Source organism: Ctenopharyngodon idella, chromosome 19 (assembly GCF_019924925.1).
Source record: "Ctenopharyngodon idella isolate HZGC_01 chromosome 19, HZGC01, whole genome shotgun sequence".
In the NCBI taxonomy this organism is placed as follows: domain Eukaryota; kingdom Metazoa; phylum Chordata; class Actinopteri; order Cypriniformes; family Xenocyprididae; genus Ctenopharyngodon; species Ctenopharyngodon idella.
Window position 1 is genome coordinate 28,446,124 of NC_067238.1, and position 17,477 is coordinate 28,463,600.

The following is a 17,477-nucleotide window of genomic DNA, read 5'->3' on the forward strand; positions in this document are numbered from 1 at the left end:
TTATTTTTGGTGCACAAAAAGTATTCTTGTCACTTTATAATATTAAGGTTGAACCACTGTACTCACATGAACTGTTAAATATGCTTTTAGTAGCTTTCTGGGCATTGAAAAAGGGAGTGTTATTGCTGGTGATGCAGGCCTCACTGAGCCAACGGATTTTATCAAAAATATCTTAATTTGTGTTCCGAAGATGAACGAAGTCTTACGGGTGTGGAACGACATGAGGGTGAGTAATTAATGACACAATTTAAATTTTTGGGTGAACTAACCCTTTAAAATTCTGATTATAAATTGAGAAAAAATTTCAATGCATCAGTGAATTGGATACCCCAGCCCTGCTGTCCACTGTACAGTGTATGTTCTCTAGTAACCAAGAAACTGTGCATCTCACCTCTCTGAGCATCAGGGCGCAGGGTCCATGCAGACAGCCAGGGGTTTTTGTGCAGTTTACAGCCAAACCCAATTGATGGATTATTCACATACTACGAATGTGAAATCTCATTAGATTTGGTGGTGCATTTCAAAAGCTGCACGGAGTGAGAATTATAGCCAAGAGGAAAGGAACTACTCTCATTTGAGTCCAAACTTTTGGGTTTTTGTTGTTTCTCTGTTTACGGATGGGGCATTAGATGTTATTTGTTTATTCCTCTATAATAAAGTTGGGCTGCATCAGCTTTTTAATCAAAGTAAAAGTTTGTTTGAGCTGTTCAGCTGCTGTTGTTTATTGAGCTGTTAAGAACTGGGGATGATTTGCCTGCGTCTGTGCGAGTGATATCTGCCACCGTGTTCAAACTCAAGAATTTACATATAATACCATCAGAATAAAAGACATTCTTAAATCTCAGATCTTTCTCTATTTGTGTATGCTTGCCCAACAGAAACTCCCTCCGGATCTGAACCTTCTGGAGCTTGAGGAGTACAGAGATAAGCTGAAGAGACAACAAGCGGCTGTAAGTATTGCATTCAAAGAGATCTTTGAAAAACAGTCCGCTCTCTCGGAGGCTGTTTGCAGCGCCCATTTTGTGACATACTGTATATCACTGCTTATTCTGCATTATAACTGATACAGTTTTATCTCTGGGTCATAGATAAATAAAAATTCTTGACTTTGTGACTTGATTTGAAGTTTTGAATTGAGTTCAGTTTAGTTTCCTCTCATAAAAGTTGATTGCAAGTATATATTGACATTATTAAGAAACAAAAGTTAATTGGACAATATTCATTTTATAACTTTATTTTATTTTGTCTGATAAATTCTTAAGTTTTTTTTTTTCCAACTGATCAGACTAAAATTAATACATTTAAATACGTTTTAATAAAAATTTTAACACATTTTTTATTTTTAAAAAATATAATAATGAAATTCATTTTGAAGATAAATTAATAACTTTTTCAATGTGGTGGGGAAATCACCATGTGCATGTCTGAACAGCCTCCTTTTCCTCTGAGTTTTGACTTGGGAAATACTTTTCAAACACATAAACCATGTTAGAGTTCTAGTTTTTAATATTGAAAACACCAGTGACACGAAGGGATGAATTTTATAAAAAAATTTTTTTAAATATATATATTTAATTACTTTCAGGATTTTTTTTCACATTAGACATTGTACTTAACTTTAGAAAAATAAATAAATTACTGTAAATGTCTTAGAAATTGTATGCTATATGAAAGCAGTAAGGGAATTTTCAGGCACTTGGCAAATAATAATAATAATAAAATATAAATGTAATAAATGATGATGATAATAATAATAATAATAATAATAATAATATATTGTAACAATATTAAGTTGTTTCATATAATTTTTTTTAAACGTTAGGTTAAAAAATAATGACTTGGATTTTTAATGTTTTCCATGACCAAGGGAATTATTAATCCCATATTGCTTATACTGGAGTAATGGCTGCTGAAAATTCAGCTTTGCAATCACAGGAATAAATATTTAAAAATATAAGAATATAAATATAATAAATATAAATATATAAATAAAATAATTAAAAATAATATTTTAAAATCTATAAAAACAGAAAAAAGTTATTTAAAATTGTAATAATAATTCACAATATTACTATAATATTTACTGTATTTTTGATCAAATACAAGCAGCCTTGGTGAGCATAAGCTTCTTTCAAAAACATTAAAACATTTTAGCAACCCCTAACTTTTAAGCTGTAGTTTTTTTCTGAACATTTAGATATTTAATGAAAATATTTTTTGGGAAAAATACAATTTAAAAGGATTGTTTCCGAAGTTAATTATTATTATTAATTATTATTAATCCCATATTTTGACCCATTTCAGAACTCATATATCATCCTGCTGCAAACGTCAGTTTGATTAGTGTGTTTACCCATCCCAGTGCATGATGTAGCGTGCTTGTGAACGCGTGAGTACGTTCTGTCTTGATCCGGGGTGATCCGTGGTTCACTGCAGCCTTAGAAACAAATTTTTAAAGAGGAATGTCACCCTCTGTCTTTGTTGTTTCATGCTTAAGATGCTTGCTTACGCATAGCTGTCCTATCGGCATAGTGCAGGGTGAAAGATGCGGCCCTCGGGATCCTTGGGGGTACCCGATGATTCAGTCTGACGCTATGCGTTGTGGCCTGCCACGAGTAGACCGTTCGCTGGCAATGCAGCGGCCCCGAGGTCACCACAGGGGCCCTGTCCCCGAACGCTGATCCCGGGTCATGACAGACAGCTGCAGGCATCAGAGGATGAGCTCTGTGTGAAGCGAACTTCCCGCTGAATGCCATTACTTCATGCTCACATAGCATGGTATTTTATTCATGATTAAAACAGCTCCTCCAGTGTCATTTACATAAGAGTATGTGGCCTTATTGACAGTAATGATGTGCTTTCTCCCTCAGCTTATCTAAAATGATTTTGCAGATGGTTTTCTCTGGAATGTGTCTCTGGATGTAGGTTATTGTGGATTTGATTGGTCAGTGGGAGAGAAATCCATCTGGTCTATTGGAGGTGGCAGCCTATTCTTCTGCTAACATGCAGCTCTGACACTTCTTTGGCAGGAACTCATCACTGAGCTAATTGCTTGTCTGCGGTGCAAGTGTGTTTCAGAATAAGACTGTCTTTTACGTTTTCTCTCTTTTTTTGGAGGCATGAAGAAGTTTTCAGTGCTGATAACATTCTCAGCAGGGGGATTTTAGTCTTTTCCCAAGATTTAGGCACACCAACTCATTCTTTATTATTCTTTATTATTCTTTATTAGTCATTAAAATGATACAAATGGAGGCAACAAAAGAGAAGGTTAAATCAAAACTTTCTTCTTAAAGGACATGTGTTCAGAGAACTGTACTGTACTATCCTGTCTAAAAAATTGCCATTTTCCCCCTAAATATTTTGACGGTAAATGTATTTTACAATGTTACAAAAGATTTCTATTTCAAATAAATGCTGTTCTTTTGAACTCTCTATTTATCAAAGAATCCTGACAGTTTCCATAAAAATATTAAGCAGAACTGTTTTCAACATTGATAATAATAAGAAATGTTTCTTGAGCAGCAAATCAGCATCTTAGAATGATTTCTGAAGGATCATGTGACACTGAAGACTGGAGTAATGATGCTGAAAATTCAGCTTTGCATCAATTACATTTTAAAATATATTCACATAGCAAACAGCTATTTTAAATTGTAAAATTATTTCACAATATTACTATTACTATTTTTACTGTATTTTTGATCAAATAAATGCAGCCTTGGTGAGCATAAAATACTTTTTTTCAAAAACATAAAAAAAAATCTTACTGATGCCAAACTTTTGAAATTTAGTTTCCCCCTTCCTGAACATTAAGATATTTAATGAAAATATTTTGGGGGAAAAAATTGCAATTTAGATTGATTGTTTCCAAAGTGCCACCCCACAATCACACTATTGATTGTGGCAAGGATGAAGTAGTGTTTTCAAAAGTACCGACTTTGGTACCAAGTCGGTACTGAAATTTAAAAAATGTGACACTTTGAGTAAAACACCTCTGATTGGCCATTGTGTTCATGTGTTCCTCAGATATATTTGTAATTGGCTACAATAATCAATGCTTCAAAAACATGTTGTAAATAGACATCAATGACGCTCTTCACCAAGTGCTTAGACAGATACACACAGGAGCATTTGAAAGCAGGTGGACCGGTCCGCTGATAGACGCCTGCTTTCAAACGCTCCCGCTTTCAAAACGCTCTCAAGTTCAAACACTTCCGTGTGCTTTCAAAAGCTCCCGTGCGTTGATCGTTGTAGCCAGTCATAGATATCTGTTGAGCGCATGAACGCAATGGCCAATCAGAGGTGTTTACAAATAAACTCAACAGCACTCAAAGCGTCACATTTTTAAAATTTCAGTATTTATTTGGTATTGAAGTCGGTACTTTTGACAACACTAGGATAAAGTTTGAGTGAGATATTTTGAAAGCAACAATTTTTACACTCTTCTGGAATTTAATCTTTGAATGACTTACGAACTGAGATCTGTTTTTTAACGTTGCACAAGTCTACCCCCATTTTACCTTAGGGCACAAAAGCATTCAAGTGATTAATTCTTAAAAGCATGCTTTTAAATTAGCCTTTCATTGTCTGTTAAATCTGGCAATGAATGTCAATCGATTCACTTGTAATATGAATAAAGCTGTATTGACCAGGCCCAACAGATATCTTGTTTACTGTTGGCCTTTGTGTTCACTCTTCTTCTGTCTAATAGAGTTTTTCTTTCCAGTCCTAATTTAATGTAATGCTGTTTTAACTGATTAGATGACTGGGGGAAGTCTTTGCTTGTAGTCATTAGCTAAAATGAACAATATTAATAATGAATTTTGTGTCCTTGTAAGATAGATTGTCATAATTAGAAAATAAGATAGAATTGTAAGTAAGTCTAAATTGTAACGCAGGTCCGCCCTGCTGTAATTTGGATTTGTAGAACCAGCGGTAGAGAAAATTGCGGGCTGTTTACTGCTCTGGTGCAAGCACTGGTTAATAGATTTCTAATTAGAGTTATTACCCATGCAGGAATCACTCACAGTTGGCTGCCGGAAGGCATACAGAGAGAGTCTTGTGCCTCGCTGACAGACAGCTTTGCCGGTTGTCATCGTGTTCGGCCTATCGATGTCAGACAGAGTGTGTTGGCCACCTGTTTTCAGAGTCTCTGTCTTTTAGTTTTTGGTAATAGCACACCGGATGGCTCCTCACAGCTTGTTTTCTCATTCTGGCGTCGATCCGTCCTGTGGGGTCTTTAACAGAAATGAATGACCAATAGGTGGAGCAATGAGCTTTGTGAAAATCATGTTCCATCCTCCTGAGTTGAGGTCTCCTTTGGTCATATTTTCACAGTGTGAAAATGCCTTCACTTATTCCATAAGTAAATTACAGGTTCGCTTGGTGTTAATAACACTGTATCTTTCCATTTTAAGCGCTTGTGATTTTAATAAAAGGATCACCCAAAAATGACAATTCTGTCATCATTTATTCACAATCATGTTGTTTTAAAGAGGACCTATTATGCTTTTTTTTACATTTTCAACTTTTAGTATGTAATGTTGCTGTTTGAGCATGAAAAAGATCTGCAAAAATACAAAGAATAAAGTCACTCCAAAGGGAGTATCATCTCTATATCAGTGCGCACTGTTTATGAACCCCCTGAAACGCCTCCATTGTAGTCTTGAGTTTTCTTCCGGGAATGAACACGTCATAGTATTTCTCATTTAAATAATCCATGGTAAATGCAAAAAAGGGGGTGTGACATTTCATAAACAGGCTCGAAGCGGTTGACCAATCGCAACACACTGGTTTGGCCGAACAATCAGAGCACATTGTGCTTTTCGAAAGGAGGGGCTTCATAGAGACAGGAACTAAACAGAGCGTTACTGACAGACCGGGAAGAGAGGAGCTGCAACAATGTCAAATATGTGAACAATAATGTGTTTTTTAAACATTCAAGCATGAAAACATGTTATAGTAGACCCCAAAAACAAAATCAACACTTTGAAAAAGGGCATCATAGGTTCCTTTTAAACCTGTATCAGTGTTATTTTAGTATATGTATATAAAAATTTTTTTATAAATTTTTGTTAGAAGTTTTTTTTAAATATATTTTATTTCAGTTAACATTTATTTTATTTCAAGTAAGAACTTTTTTATGGTTTTACTTTTAGTTAGCTATAATCACCCTGACCTGTACGACTTTTTTTCTTCCATATTATGAAATTTATAGAGATGCATCGAAATGTAAATTTTGGGCCGAAATTAAAATTTCTGGATTCACTTGGCCGAAAACCGAAACCAAAATAGACTTTTTTTTAATATAATTATTCATTTCTTATTTACATTTTTTTTTTTTTATTTATTTATTTTTTTATATTTGAAATATTAGACTTTTTAATTAAATTCAATAATTTTACTGAATCTGAATTTAAAGAATACAAGCCAATAAAACTTAGAGCAAAGTTCTACAAGCCAATAAAACAACGTTACAAAACATGCTGCGTGAGAATGAAACCTGATCGCTGAACATGGAGGGGTGGGGCGGCATATTTTCGGCTTATATTTTCTGCCTTTTTTCTCTTTTGGCCAAAAACCAAAAATGCCATTTTCGGCCAATAATTATCGGCGGCCAAAATTTCAGTGCATCCCTAGAAATTTATTCTATGGATCATCCTTAATATAGTTTTCTTTAATGAAAATCATGCAGCTTTAGAACAGCATGAGGGTAAATGATGACAGAATTGTCACTTTTGGGTGAACTATCCCTTTAAGAGCCAGGAGCTGATGCATATGTAAGAGCAAGTTGAGGTGCTCTTGAAAATGTCTCTTTCAGTTGTCTTTATCACACATACACACAGCGCTCTCCTGCCAGTCGGTCTCAGCTTTTCGCACAGTGTGATCTGCTAACATACGCCGCTGCTCAGCTGAGTCTGCCATCTGTTCAGCTCTCACTGACACGCCAACACTTCACAGCCATCCCTCCCTCTCGTTCCTGACAGCCCCACCATGTGACGCACATATCGATCGGAGCGTGCCACAGTATGCCTTATATTTACGGCCTGACCTTCCACAGAGCCATTATTACCCACTGAATGTTTGAATGTGCCAAGAAAACATTTATTATATTGTTACAGACTAATTGTTGCAGATGTGGAAGACATAAAAAGCCTAAAATAGAGTCCAATTCAATTAAAGGTGTCACGTTTTATGTTGTTTTTTTCCTTTTACTACCCTTAAAGCCCCAGCTAATGCCTCAGACGATTAAAAAAGAGGCGTTAAATGCACAAACAGATTATCTAGTCTTGTAAATCTTGGACATGTTGAACAGATGTTAACCTTTAGCTTGTGTTCTCATCTTACAGGTATCTAAAAGAGTGGCAGACCTCATTTTGGAGAAACAGCCTTCCTATGTTAAGGTAAGCAGTCTGTCACATTCGGGAAAATTGGGTCTGCAGGATGGTTTTAATTAGCATATGTCTGCTGGATTGTTCCTGTTTCGTCAAGGTTAGAGGAACAATTTGGGTTACAGAATTTATGATATAATAGAGCCAGTTCGTAAGTTTTAAAATACTCACTGTTTCAATGGTATAGCCACACTGTAAAACTCAATAAGTTCAGAATACTCAAAACATTTAAGGAAACGTATTACCTCAAAACATTTAAGTAATCTAACTCATTTTTTTAAGTTAGTAGAACCTAAAATTTTTGTCACAAGTGGGGCGGGAGCAAGGCCAGTGTGGTGCACAGGTGTCTCTCATTAACAATCATGTCACCGCCACCCTTTCACTCCTACAGTTCTCAACCTCGCCCAACTCATCATAATGTTAATTACATAGTTCATTTATATTAACATCACATTCAGATCTTGGTTAAATGTTAGATAGCAAATCACACATGCTGTTATAACTGTCAAAGAGACTGTCATTATATGCTTGCATGTATATAATCAAACAGCATACAGTATATATGGTCTTAAGAGTTTTGCAGCCCATCCTTAACCAAACCACAGGCTCTACTTGTAACCCTACAAAACTAACATAACAGAACCCCCTGTAAATCCCAACATAACACAACATTAAACACTAACTTATGTCTCCCTATGATAATCTTGTGCAAAAACACACAAAATAACACTTAATTTCAACATTTATTTATACAGTCTGACAAAACAGGCTGGGAATTCTGCTGCAACTCATCTCAATGATATTAAGTTCAGCTTACTACAATGAAATTTCATTTTGAACTTTCATTATTATTTGAGTGAAACAAACTAATTTCATTTAATTTCACTGTTCGGTTTTACAGCAATTTGTAAAAACAATATACATGTTAACATGATTTTAGTGAAATTATGTAGTGAAAAAATTAATTAAAAAATAATCTTTGTGTAAAGTCTTTGTTGCCATAAACCACAAAAATTACTATGAAATTGGTGATTTAAATAGTTTTACAGCTCAAATAATACACAAGTTTTAAAGAGTGCATTCATAAAATTATAAACTTCCTATTACTGCTTTTAAATATTCCAAATATTTGCCCCACTTACTCCCACTGTTATTGCCTCACTGTAACCTTGACTTTTGTTTCATGATGACTGTAACTGCATCTTAGTTACCTTTTATGTTAAACCGTTGAACCCTCTAAGTATATATATTTTTTAAAATATTTGTGCAGTGTGCTTTGCAGATGATCCTGACAGATAGGCTGAAGATAATGTGTGATTCTCAATCTCAAATGAGTATTTCCGTGCAATTTGGGATCAAAGTGGATTTAGAGGAAAGAGCCAAGGCTCTGTGTCCTCTTGCCTGTGGTCATATTTCTCTTACATCCTTAATCACTGTGAATCCCTTTTGAAAATGGATCACTTTATTTCTCTTAAAGATATTCACATCCTGAAATGCTCTGCTTTGATCCTGTTCCAGGATTTTCACCTCACTATAATTGTGTGGAATTGTTTGGATTCCTTCATGACGAAGCCTGATTGACTGAATGATGTATCATGTTCATTGATGGAGGCAATAGCCACTTTTTTCTTGCTTTAATAGTTTAATTATAACATCAGAGGGTCAAATTGAGTTCCCTCCCCACGTCTTTTGTTGTTCAGAATAGGACTGGACAAAAGCCTTAAGAATATGTGATCCTTTTGATGTTTTAAATCATAAGGATGTTTCACTTTCTTTAAGAAGTTGGTGAAGAAATGACTATGTTGGGGATAAAACTGTTTTTGATGCAAATTCTGCATCTTATCTCAGCATCAATCTGTTTAAGATTCATATGTCAACTGTCCTTAAGAAACTACAAATAAATTTTCTATTCTGTCCACTAGCAGTTCAGCTGTATATGTCATACTGGACAATAGCTCAGCAGGCTAAGTTGTTCTGATGTGCTGTTTACCGTGAGTTGGCTAGTTTGTCCAAACAATGGGAGATATACAGTTATACATTAGTTCAATTTGGTGATGCTAGTCGCTCAGAAATTACATGCTTCACCTTGAAAGTGTCTTTATCCAAAATGGAATCAAGATATTCATCTTCTGACCTCAGTCTCAGCCTCTGTAATGGACAGTGAAACATTTAAAGATTACTGCTGGAGTCAAGTCACAGCAAATTGCCCTTGAATCATTGTAAGCCAACACAAAAAGCAATACATATTCTTCATGCATTAGTCATTGAGTGGACAATAACATATTTCATGCCTTCTCAGATGTTTTTATACAACATTGAGAAAGCACGTTGAATAAAAAACATTCCTTTTACCTATTTATAGCTAAAGTTGATGTATTGAAGTTCTAAGTATAGACTAGTCTCGTAACCTTAGCAAGAGAATGCTTCAGGAAAATCCACTCATACGGTACATAGTCAAAGACTGGGAGTCAATGGGCCACCTAAGCACACATGAATAGAAAGCGCTAAACCCTTGATGTCTTAAAAAACGGACAGGAAGTGTTTGCCAGATAGATGTAGAGAGAAGTATGGTTATTTGTGTCCCTTCATTTGAAGAGCTTTTAAGTCTGCTGGTGCTTTGCCACAAGCCATTTTACACCTCAGCAGCCTGCATTTGTCCCAAGCCTTTCAGAGATAAGATGGGATTTCAGCCATGCTTTTGAGCCGTGTTATAGGCCGCCCATGCTTTTAGATATCTTGTGATACATTTTGTTGTGCCTATCACACAAATAGTCAAAGAGTGGTGTATCACATCGGGGCTCTTTTCTAAAACCTAAAAAGCATACATAGGCAGGGTATGTCAACTTCTAAGACGGCATCCGGACTGAAATGAAACCTCTAGGCCGTAACTCTATTTACAGTTGATTTCAATAAAGTTTTATGTTACCATGTTTGTAAGCTAACAATACTTATTCTGGTTAAAGGTGCAATATGTAAAAATTTTGTCCGCTAGAGGTCGCTAGAGGCCTATTCAAAACAAAGGCGTAGCTTGATGACGCCAAGTTTGAGCGCGGAATCTTGGGACATGTGGTCTTCACCTCAACGGACGGTGCAAAAGAATAGGGATGGGACTCGGGAAGAAATCATGTTAATGGATGCGATTATTAACGTTATTGTAGTATGAAGCAGAGCAGGACCGGGTGTTGTGGGAGCTGAACGAGGCCATTGGAGCGATTGCGCAACACGCCGCGAGCAGAGGAACTTTTATTATGCCACAGTCGCCGGCGCCGCTTCCGCTTTTCTGGTAATGAGTATGAGGTAACGCAGCTCTGTTTATCATATTAGATACATTTGAGAGTGTTGAAAATGATGTTATAACGTTACTCTGTGCGTACGCTCGGCGGCTGCTGTGAGACACTTGTTTGAGACACATTGCAGTAAGCTAGATCGATTTTGAATATCATATTAAATGCTGGATGGCTTGTATTGATAAATGGCATGCAATTAATTTTAAAACGTATTGTATGATGGAGAAAATTCTGTATTACTGTTACTAAAAATAAAGCTGCATCTGATTATGCTATGTTAGCTACTTCACAAAATAGTGTTTTTCTCTGAGGCATGGTAAAGCATGGTACTCGCAAAAAATCAAGAAAATTAGATTTAAACAATAAGACTAAACTTGTTGAGCTATATAAGAACAATTAGTTTTCTGTCTATAAATATATCAAAACAGTTGTTCCCTTGTCTATTAAAAAGTGTAATATATTAAAGCGTCTTTGGTGTTTCCATGGTTTCTACAAAGTAAAACCGGAAACCGAGGCAGACCGAAGGTTAACGCAATTAACGCAATTGACAGGCGACTCCTCACATGTCCCGGAGCCTTGGTTAAAATTGCAATTTTCTCACGATTTACAAATAGTTGGAAACATTTGGGAAATTGTAAATACTCAAGTGAACAAAATATATAATACTGGCCTAGAAGTTTTTGGATATTTTACTGCAAAAATATTACATATTGCACCTTTAAGGCACACCAGACCCCAATTAGATGCGTTTCTTAGGGGGTCTTCACATAGGACACAATTTTGTGTTCAAAAACTTTTACGTGGGTGATAATGAGGATGTAATGGATAAACATAAGGCTAATTCACACCAAGAATGGTAACTATAAAGATAACTATTATGATAGATAGCAAAGGACAATAATGCTCTGTTTATTATAAGTCTGTTCTGCAGTTATGTTGTCTGTCGCTTTAAGAATTGCGATTCGATATTGCTATGTCTTGCTATTTTTGTTGGCTTTTTTAACTCTAGACTATGGGGAAAAGTTAAGTGATACACTTATACATGATGGTGCAGGTCATATATCCATAGATGTCTCTCCGTCTGCCATTTTTCACTTTCTCGTGTCCACTAGTAAGAGATATGACGTCAGGTAATACTCACCGATACACACATACAAACACGCATAACACATATCACCCCTCCTGAAATAAAAGAGAGAACTTTCCTCCTCCTCGTCGACTGAAATAAAGCAATTTAATATGAATTAATATCGATTCTGGAATAAAAAAAAATGTTAAAATCGTAAAAACAAACAAAAAAAATCCTGATAGGTGAATCAATTTTTTTTTCCCTCAGCCGTACTATTTACATATACGTCTGTAGACTCTTGCATTGCCAGAGCAATGACTGACGCATTTGTATTACATTCCTGTTTTCAACACCATAGTGGAAAATAAAACCACATTCGTACCGTCTGGGCCGGATCGGCATGGAATGGAACGGTTAAGCAACGAGAGCGGTTTGGCCTGATGGTGGAAATGCGGCTAATGTTGGAGCCTCGAGATGTTTTTAGAAGTATAACTATTTTTAACTTGACACGTCACTCAATGCCATGAAACGTGAAATCCGTATAAACAAGATAAATTCAGTTGAAATTGCTTGTGTAATTCTGGGAAAACAAAATTCCAAAATTGCAGTGATCAAGATTGATTTGGCAACATTTTTGGTCTTGCGGCTGCCAGTAAGCAAGGTTTATGCCAACCATTTAAGCTGTTTGATGTTAGTTGTATTTGACAGTTGTAGGTCTTGGTTATATTTAATAACATTAGGGAGTGCATTAAATAACCAAAATCTTTGGGATTTATCAAACTCAGCAGGATTTATCACTTAGAAGAGGAGTGACAGCCATGTTTAGCTGCAGTGTGTATGTGGAGACAGTGAGTGAGTCACTCGTGTTTGAGCTCCGAAGCCCCCTGGATCCCTTAAGGACCCTATGACTCAACAGGGCTATGGCTGGGTTCAGCTTCCTGTTCTAGCGAGGGCAACTCCAAGGACACTTCAAAAGCTCTCCGTCTCACAAAGACAGAGATTTCGCTGAATAAATCGCACAGATTTATTCTGCAGATGTCTGGTTAAACGACCAGCCTGTGTTTCCTCAGCACCTCACGCCTTCCATGTGTTTATCAGTAGACCGAATGCCAGAACAAATTAAACACTACACTTTTGTTTAATTCCTGTTTGTACTGTCATTTATTCAGCGGTACTTTGGAGTCTGCAGGATGTTCTCAAGGCACTCAACTTGAAGCTCAATGCGGCCTGTTCATCTCTCATAAACCTTCCAGCATTCTTCAGGGTATTTGCTACTGATAGCCTTCTGAAGAATGAACGGTTCTCCGTGTGACACTTTGAATAAGGAGCCTCTGTTTCTGCTGCCCTCTCTGTGGAATCGATTTTTTCCACCTCGTATTCTTTGGTCAAATAATTATCTTTAACGTGACAGTGGGATGATGTTTCGGTGCTGAAGGCTGGCTCTGTTGGCCAGATCTAATGTGCGTAGAAAGACTGGGTCACTCAGCGTGAGCTCACCTCAGGCTGTGACAGCTGCGCTCTTCAAAACCGAGAATGTATGAAGGGGGGAGTAAAAACCTTGCAAAAAGCCATGAACTTCAACTGTCTATTAGTTCATGGACATGTCATTTTGGGCTAAAGGAGCACATTCTTTCTCATTGTGCTGCTTTTCTCATTCCCATAATGAAAGCTTGTGGCCATTATCATCTCTCTCACTTTATTGATCTTAATGGGCCTGAAAAACATGCCTAATAGAAGAGGGTGTCTTTGGCCCGAACCCATTAAGCACAGAGGTTAGAATCACAGTTATCCGTGAGAGGTAATATCCGGCTATTTGAAAGGAAGGTCATAGCCATTGTCTCAATTGTCTTGTCTACTTCAAAGGATACCAAAGTAATGGTTACCTAATGTTTTGGATAAAAAAAAAAACTTGAAAATCATTGTTGTTGTAGGAGCTCGAGAGAGTGACGTCTCTGCAGACCAACCTGCAGCTGGCTGCAGTCATCTGCACTAATGCACGAAGGTCAGAGAGCTTTTATTGCTATAAAATGTTGGAATAGTACACTTCATAAATTAAAGTAAGGTTATCATTTCTCACCCATGTGTTGTTCCAACTTGACTTTCTTTCTTTAGTGGAACTAAAATGAGAAAAATTAACTTGAATGGGGATTAAAGTTTTCAAAGTTTAAGGTCTTTAAATCTTCTATACGACCCATGCACTATATTCCAATGCTTCTGAAGTCACACGATAGCTTTATGCGAGAAACAGACATGCAAGAGATTTACATCATTATTCACTTCAGTGAGCCGTTCTATCAGGGAGTTGATCTTGAAAAGTGGATCAGCCAGAACAAATCTTTCAGACTGGTTTGGTGAAAGAATTCCTTCATGAACTTCTTCACTTCCCTCATGAACTCTCAAAAATGCACTAATGAACTCTATGTACGATCGTTTTGCCATTTAGCCTTAGTGATTATTATCTGGTGCAGTTCAGTGTATGGGACCTGAGGAAAAATAAGCATAAAATTAAATCTTGAGGAAGAATCCTGCAACAGGACAAAACAATATTGAAATGATCCAAATGTTTTTAAAGCTTCTGGAACTCATTATTAAAATCTGATCTTTTAATATATACTAAAATGCTATTTTACTGTAGTTAATAATATGTATAATACACTATATTATTATATAATTAGCTCTAGTTATTAGAAAAATGAAAGAAAGAGTTTGCTATGGGAGCATTCTGTACCACTGAGATTTTAGCGAAAAATGTAGACATGCGTAGACTCTATTAGAGCTAGAGATGATATCAGGTTTTTTGGTGAATAACAACTTGAATTTCTCTCTTTCCACTCAAAAAGCTATCATATAACTTCAGAAGACATTGAATAGAACACACAATTCATATGGACTATTTTAAATGTACTTTTTTGTCCTTTTGATGCTTCAAGGGATAGTTCACCTAAAAATCTAAATTATCCATGATTTACTCATCCTCAAACCATCCTAGGTGTATATGACTCTCTTCTTTCAGGCGAACACAATCGGAGTTATATTAAAATATATCCTGGTTCTTCCAAACTTAATAATGGTAGTGAATGGGGCCTTGTATTTTTTAAGCCCAAAAAAGTGCATCCATTTATTATAAAAGTAATCCATATGGTTCCAGGGGGTTAACGATGGGTTTTTGTAAAAAAAAAAAAAAAAAAAAAAAATCCATATTTAAATCTTTATAAACTATAATACCAAGCTTCCGGCAGACGACCGTACACATTAGTTTACAGCGAAAGAGTAACCCCTGACCTGACGCATGCTGCAAAACAAAACACCGGTCACAAAATATAAGTTTAATTTTTTTTTTTAAGAGAAATGTCCGAGGATTTCGATATAAGAGAAGAGGAGCTTGAGTTTGTTGCACAGCCCTATTTGTTTGAACCGTGAGAGGCGTCTAAGCTTATCTATTAGCTTACGCTAATCATACCTACGTCACGTCAGAGGTTACTCATTTGGCCTAAATCGATACATACGGCCGTCTGCCGGAAGCTAAGTTTATAAAGTTTTAAATAACTTTATAAACTTAGGATGGCTTGAAGGTAAATCATGGGATAATTTCCATTTTTAGGTGAACTATCCCTTTTAGTCCTCACAGATTGTAATTGTTTAAAAAAGAACATGGGGAACTTTTTATTTTTGCATTCCTTTAAAGAAAGAAAGTCAAAACTGGTTTAAAACTACACAAGGCCAACTATTGCTTTAAGTTTTGATGAGCTGTAGAATAGACGCAAATGCTGTATTTCTGCTTCCAGGCAGCTTCGTTCTGCTAAAGAAGGCTTCACCGAAGCCAGTCTTGGGCTGTTGGCCAATCAGAGACGCCGGCAGCTGTTGACAGGATTGCTGAAGTCTTTGAGGACCATAAAGACTCTGGTAATCACTTCATCAACATTGTTAATGGCTAAACAGAGAGTTTCTGTACTGTGCATGTTAATTTCCAGCTGCCCAGATTCACAGACACTCTGACCATCTTTTTGCTTTTCATACAGCAAAGAACTGATGTTCGACTGAGTGAAATGCTGGAGGTAAGTTGGCACAAAAATCTGTCCAAATGTGCAATGCACAAATACACCTCATATTTGAAAGAACTCACAAACAACTGAGAAGGTATTAGATGCTTTGGTATAAGATTGTCTCTTACACCCTCTAATTGAAGTGTTTAGTCTGTTTATGTCCTCTAAATGTAAATTTCACATGTAAAATGAGCTTTATTCTGTCGTTGTGAGGGTAATGATAGAAATCTAACATCATTCATTAAACTGTTAGCTCAGTTGTTCTATTTTGGCCCTGTAAAAAAATGTCTAGATAAAGAATTTTCAGGTAAAACTGAGCACTTAATTTTACAGGAGGAGGACTATCCAGGCGCCATCCAGCTGTGTTTAGAATGCCAGAAGGCTGCCAGCACATTCAAACACTACAATTGTATAAGGTGGGTGGACAACTGCTGACAGGATTGGTTAGAGATCCAGATCCTGAAGTTCACTAAATGTATGACACGTGCTTGATCTTGATCTGAGTGTTTTAAATGAATTATCCATGCACATCATGTGCCCAGTAATCTTAAATCAAAATAACTTTAAAATAATCCTAAATCAGTCATCACATACACTTACATAACCCAACTAAATTTAAATAAAATCCATAATCCCTGTAATATTTATCCAATGTGTTATCAAGCTGTGATCAATGAACCTGCCATGAGATTTTGTGCCAGTTCTGACAATTTAACTTGGTCAGCTCTGTAAATGATACTGTAAGAATTGTGAAGCAAGTACTTACTGTAGTAATGTATACAGTAATGCCATTTTCTCTATTGTTTTACTGCATAGACTGCAGATTTTTTTCTTGGAAAAGATGTTCATGCTCAGTATACTGTAACTGAATTGATACTATAGTCGACCTTTCAGATTGGTTGAGTTACATTTAATTTGACAGCCTCTGCCATTGTAAGGCCTCTGTTTATCACATGGCTTACTATATAATGATGCCTCAGACTTCATACAGCAGTCTTCTGATGCCCACTTCTTTGTTGGGTCACATGACTGCTTCTTTGACAGAACCCATGCCCACCTCTTTTGCATCTCTGATTGGCTTGTCACAGCTGTTAGTGGTTGCCTGTGATGCATAGCATGTTCATTATTTTGGGGGCGGAGCAATAAATGGAGGGGTGTGTTTGTCGATTTTAAATATCAACAGTGTATCTCAGAAATCACTTAATGCATCTTAAATAAACCTGTTTATTATATTTTGCAAGCCATATCTGAATGGCTGTCAATAAAGAAAGATGCTTTTTGCCCCCCAAAAATGTAGTAGTTATCAACTTTATTTATAGCAAATCTATTTATGCAGTATTTGATTTTTTTCTTTTCCTCTGGCAAAGTTTTTTTCACTTCAGCTCTTTGGGAACATACATTATTGCATGTACTAAAAATACCAGTATCAATTTGTAGTCATGCTGTCTCCTAATGGTATTACATCGCTTTTAGTACTCAAAATGTTCTCAGTCTGGCGTAAAACAGTCTGTAGTCTGTGTTGAAGGATATGGTGCTTAAGCTGTGAAGATTCATCAGTGAGTATGATGGTGAGGAACAAATGCACCTGTTTGCTGTCCAGTGATCGATATGTCACGACCCGCACTAATGGAATGTCTTTATCTCATAAGGATGTGGCCTTAGAGACAGGGACGGTGCAGTAGCTCTT

At 36.4% G+C, this 17,477-nt stretch overlaps 1 protein-coding gene across 9 annotated transcripts in view; it reads left to right on the top strand.

Annotated features, from left to right (window-relative positions):
• vps50 (VPS50 EARP/GARPII complex subunit) overlaps positions 1-17,477 on the top strand; it is a 135,959-nt gene that overhangs the window by 9,581 nt on the left and 108,901 nt on the right. For all 9 annotated transcript variants that reach the window (XM_051872198.1, XM_051872200.1, XM_051872199.1 and 6 more), the window contains exons 4-9: positions 879-950; positions 7,350-7,403; positions 13,679-13,749; positions 15,533-15,650; positions 15,767-15,802; positions 16,124-16,206. In XM_051872198.1, the coding sequence (XP_051728158.1) occupies positions 879-950; positions 7,350-7,403; positions 13,679-13,749; positions 15,533-15,650; positions 15,767-15,802; positions 16,124-16,206 (434 nt within the window). The remainder of the gene's footprint in view (positions 1-878; positions 951-7,349; positions 7,404-13,678; positions 13,750-15,532; positions 15,651-15,766; positions 15,803-16,123; positions 16,207-17,477) is intronic.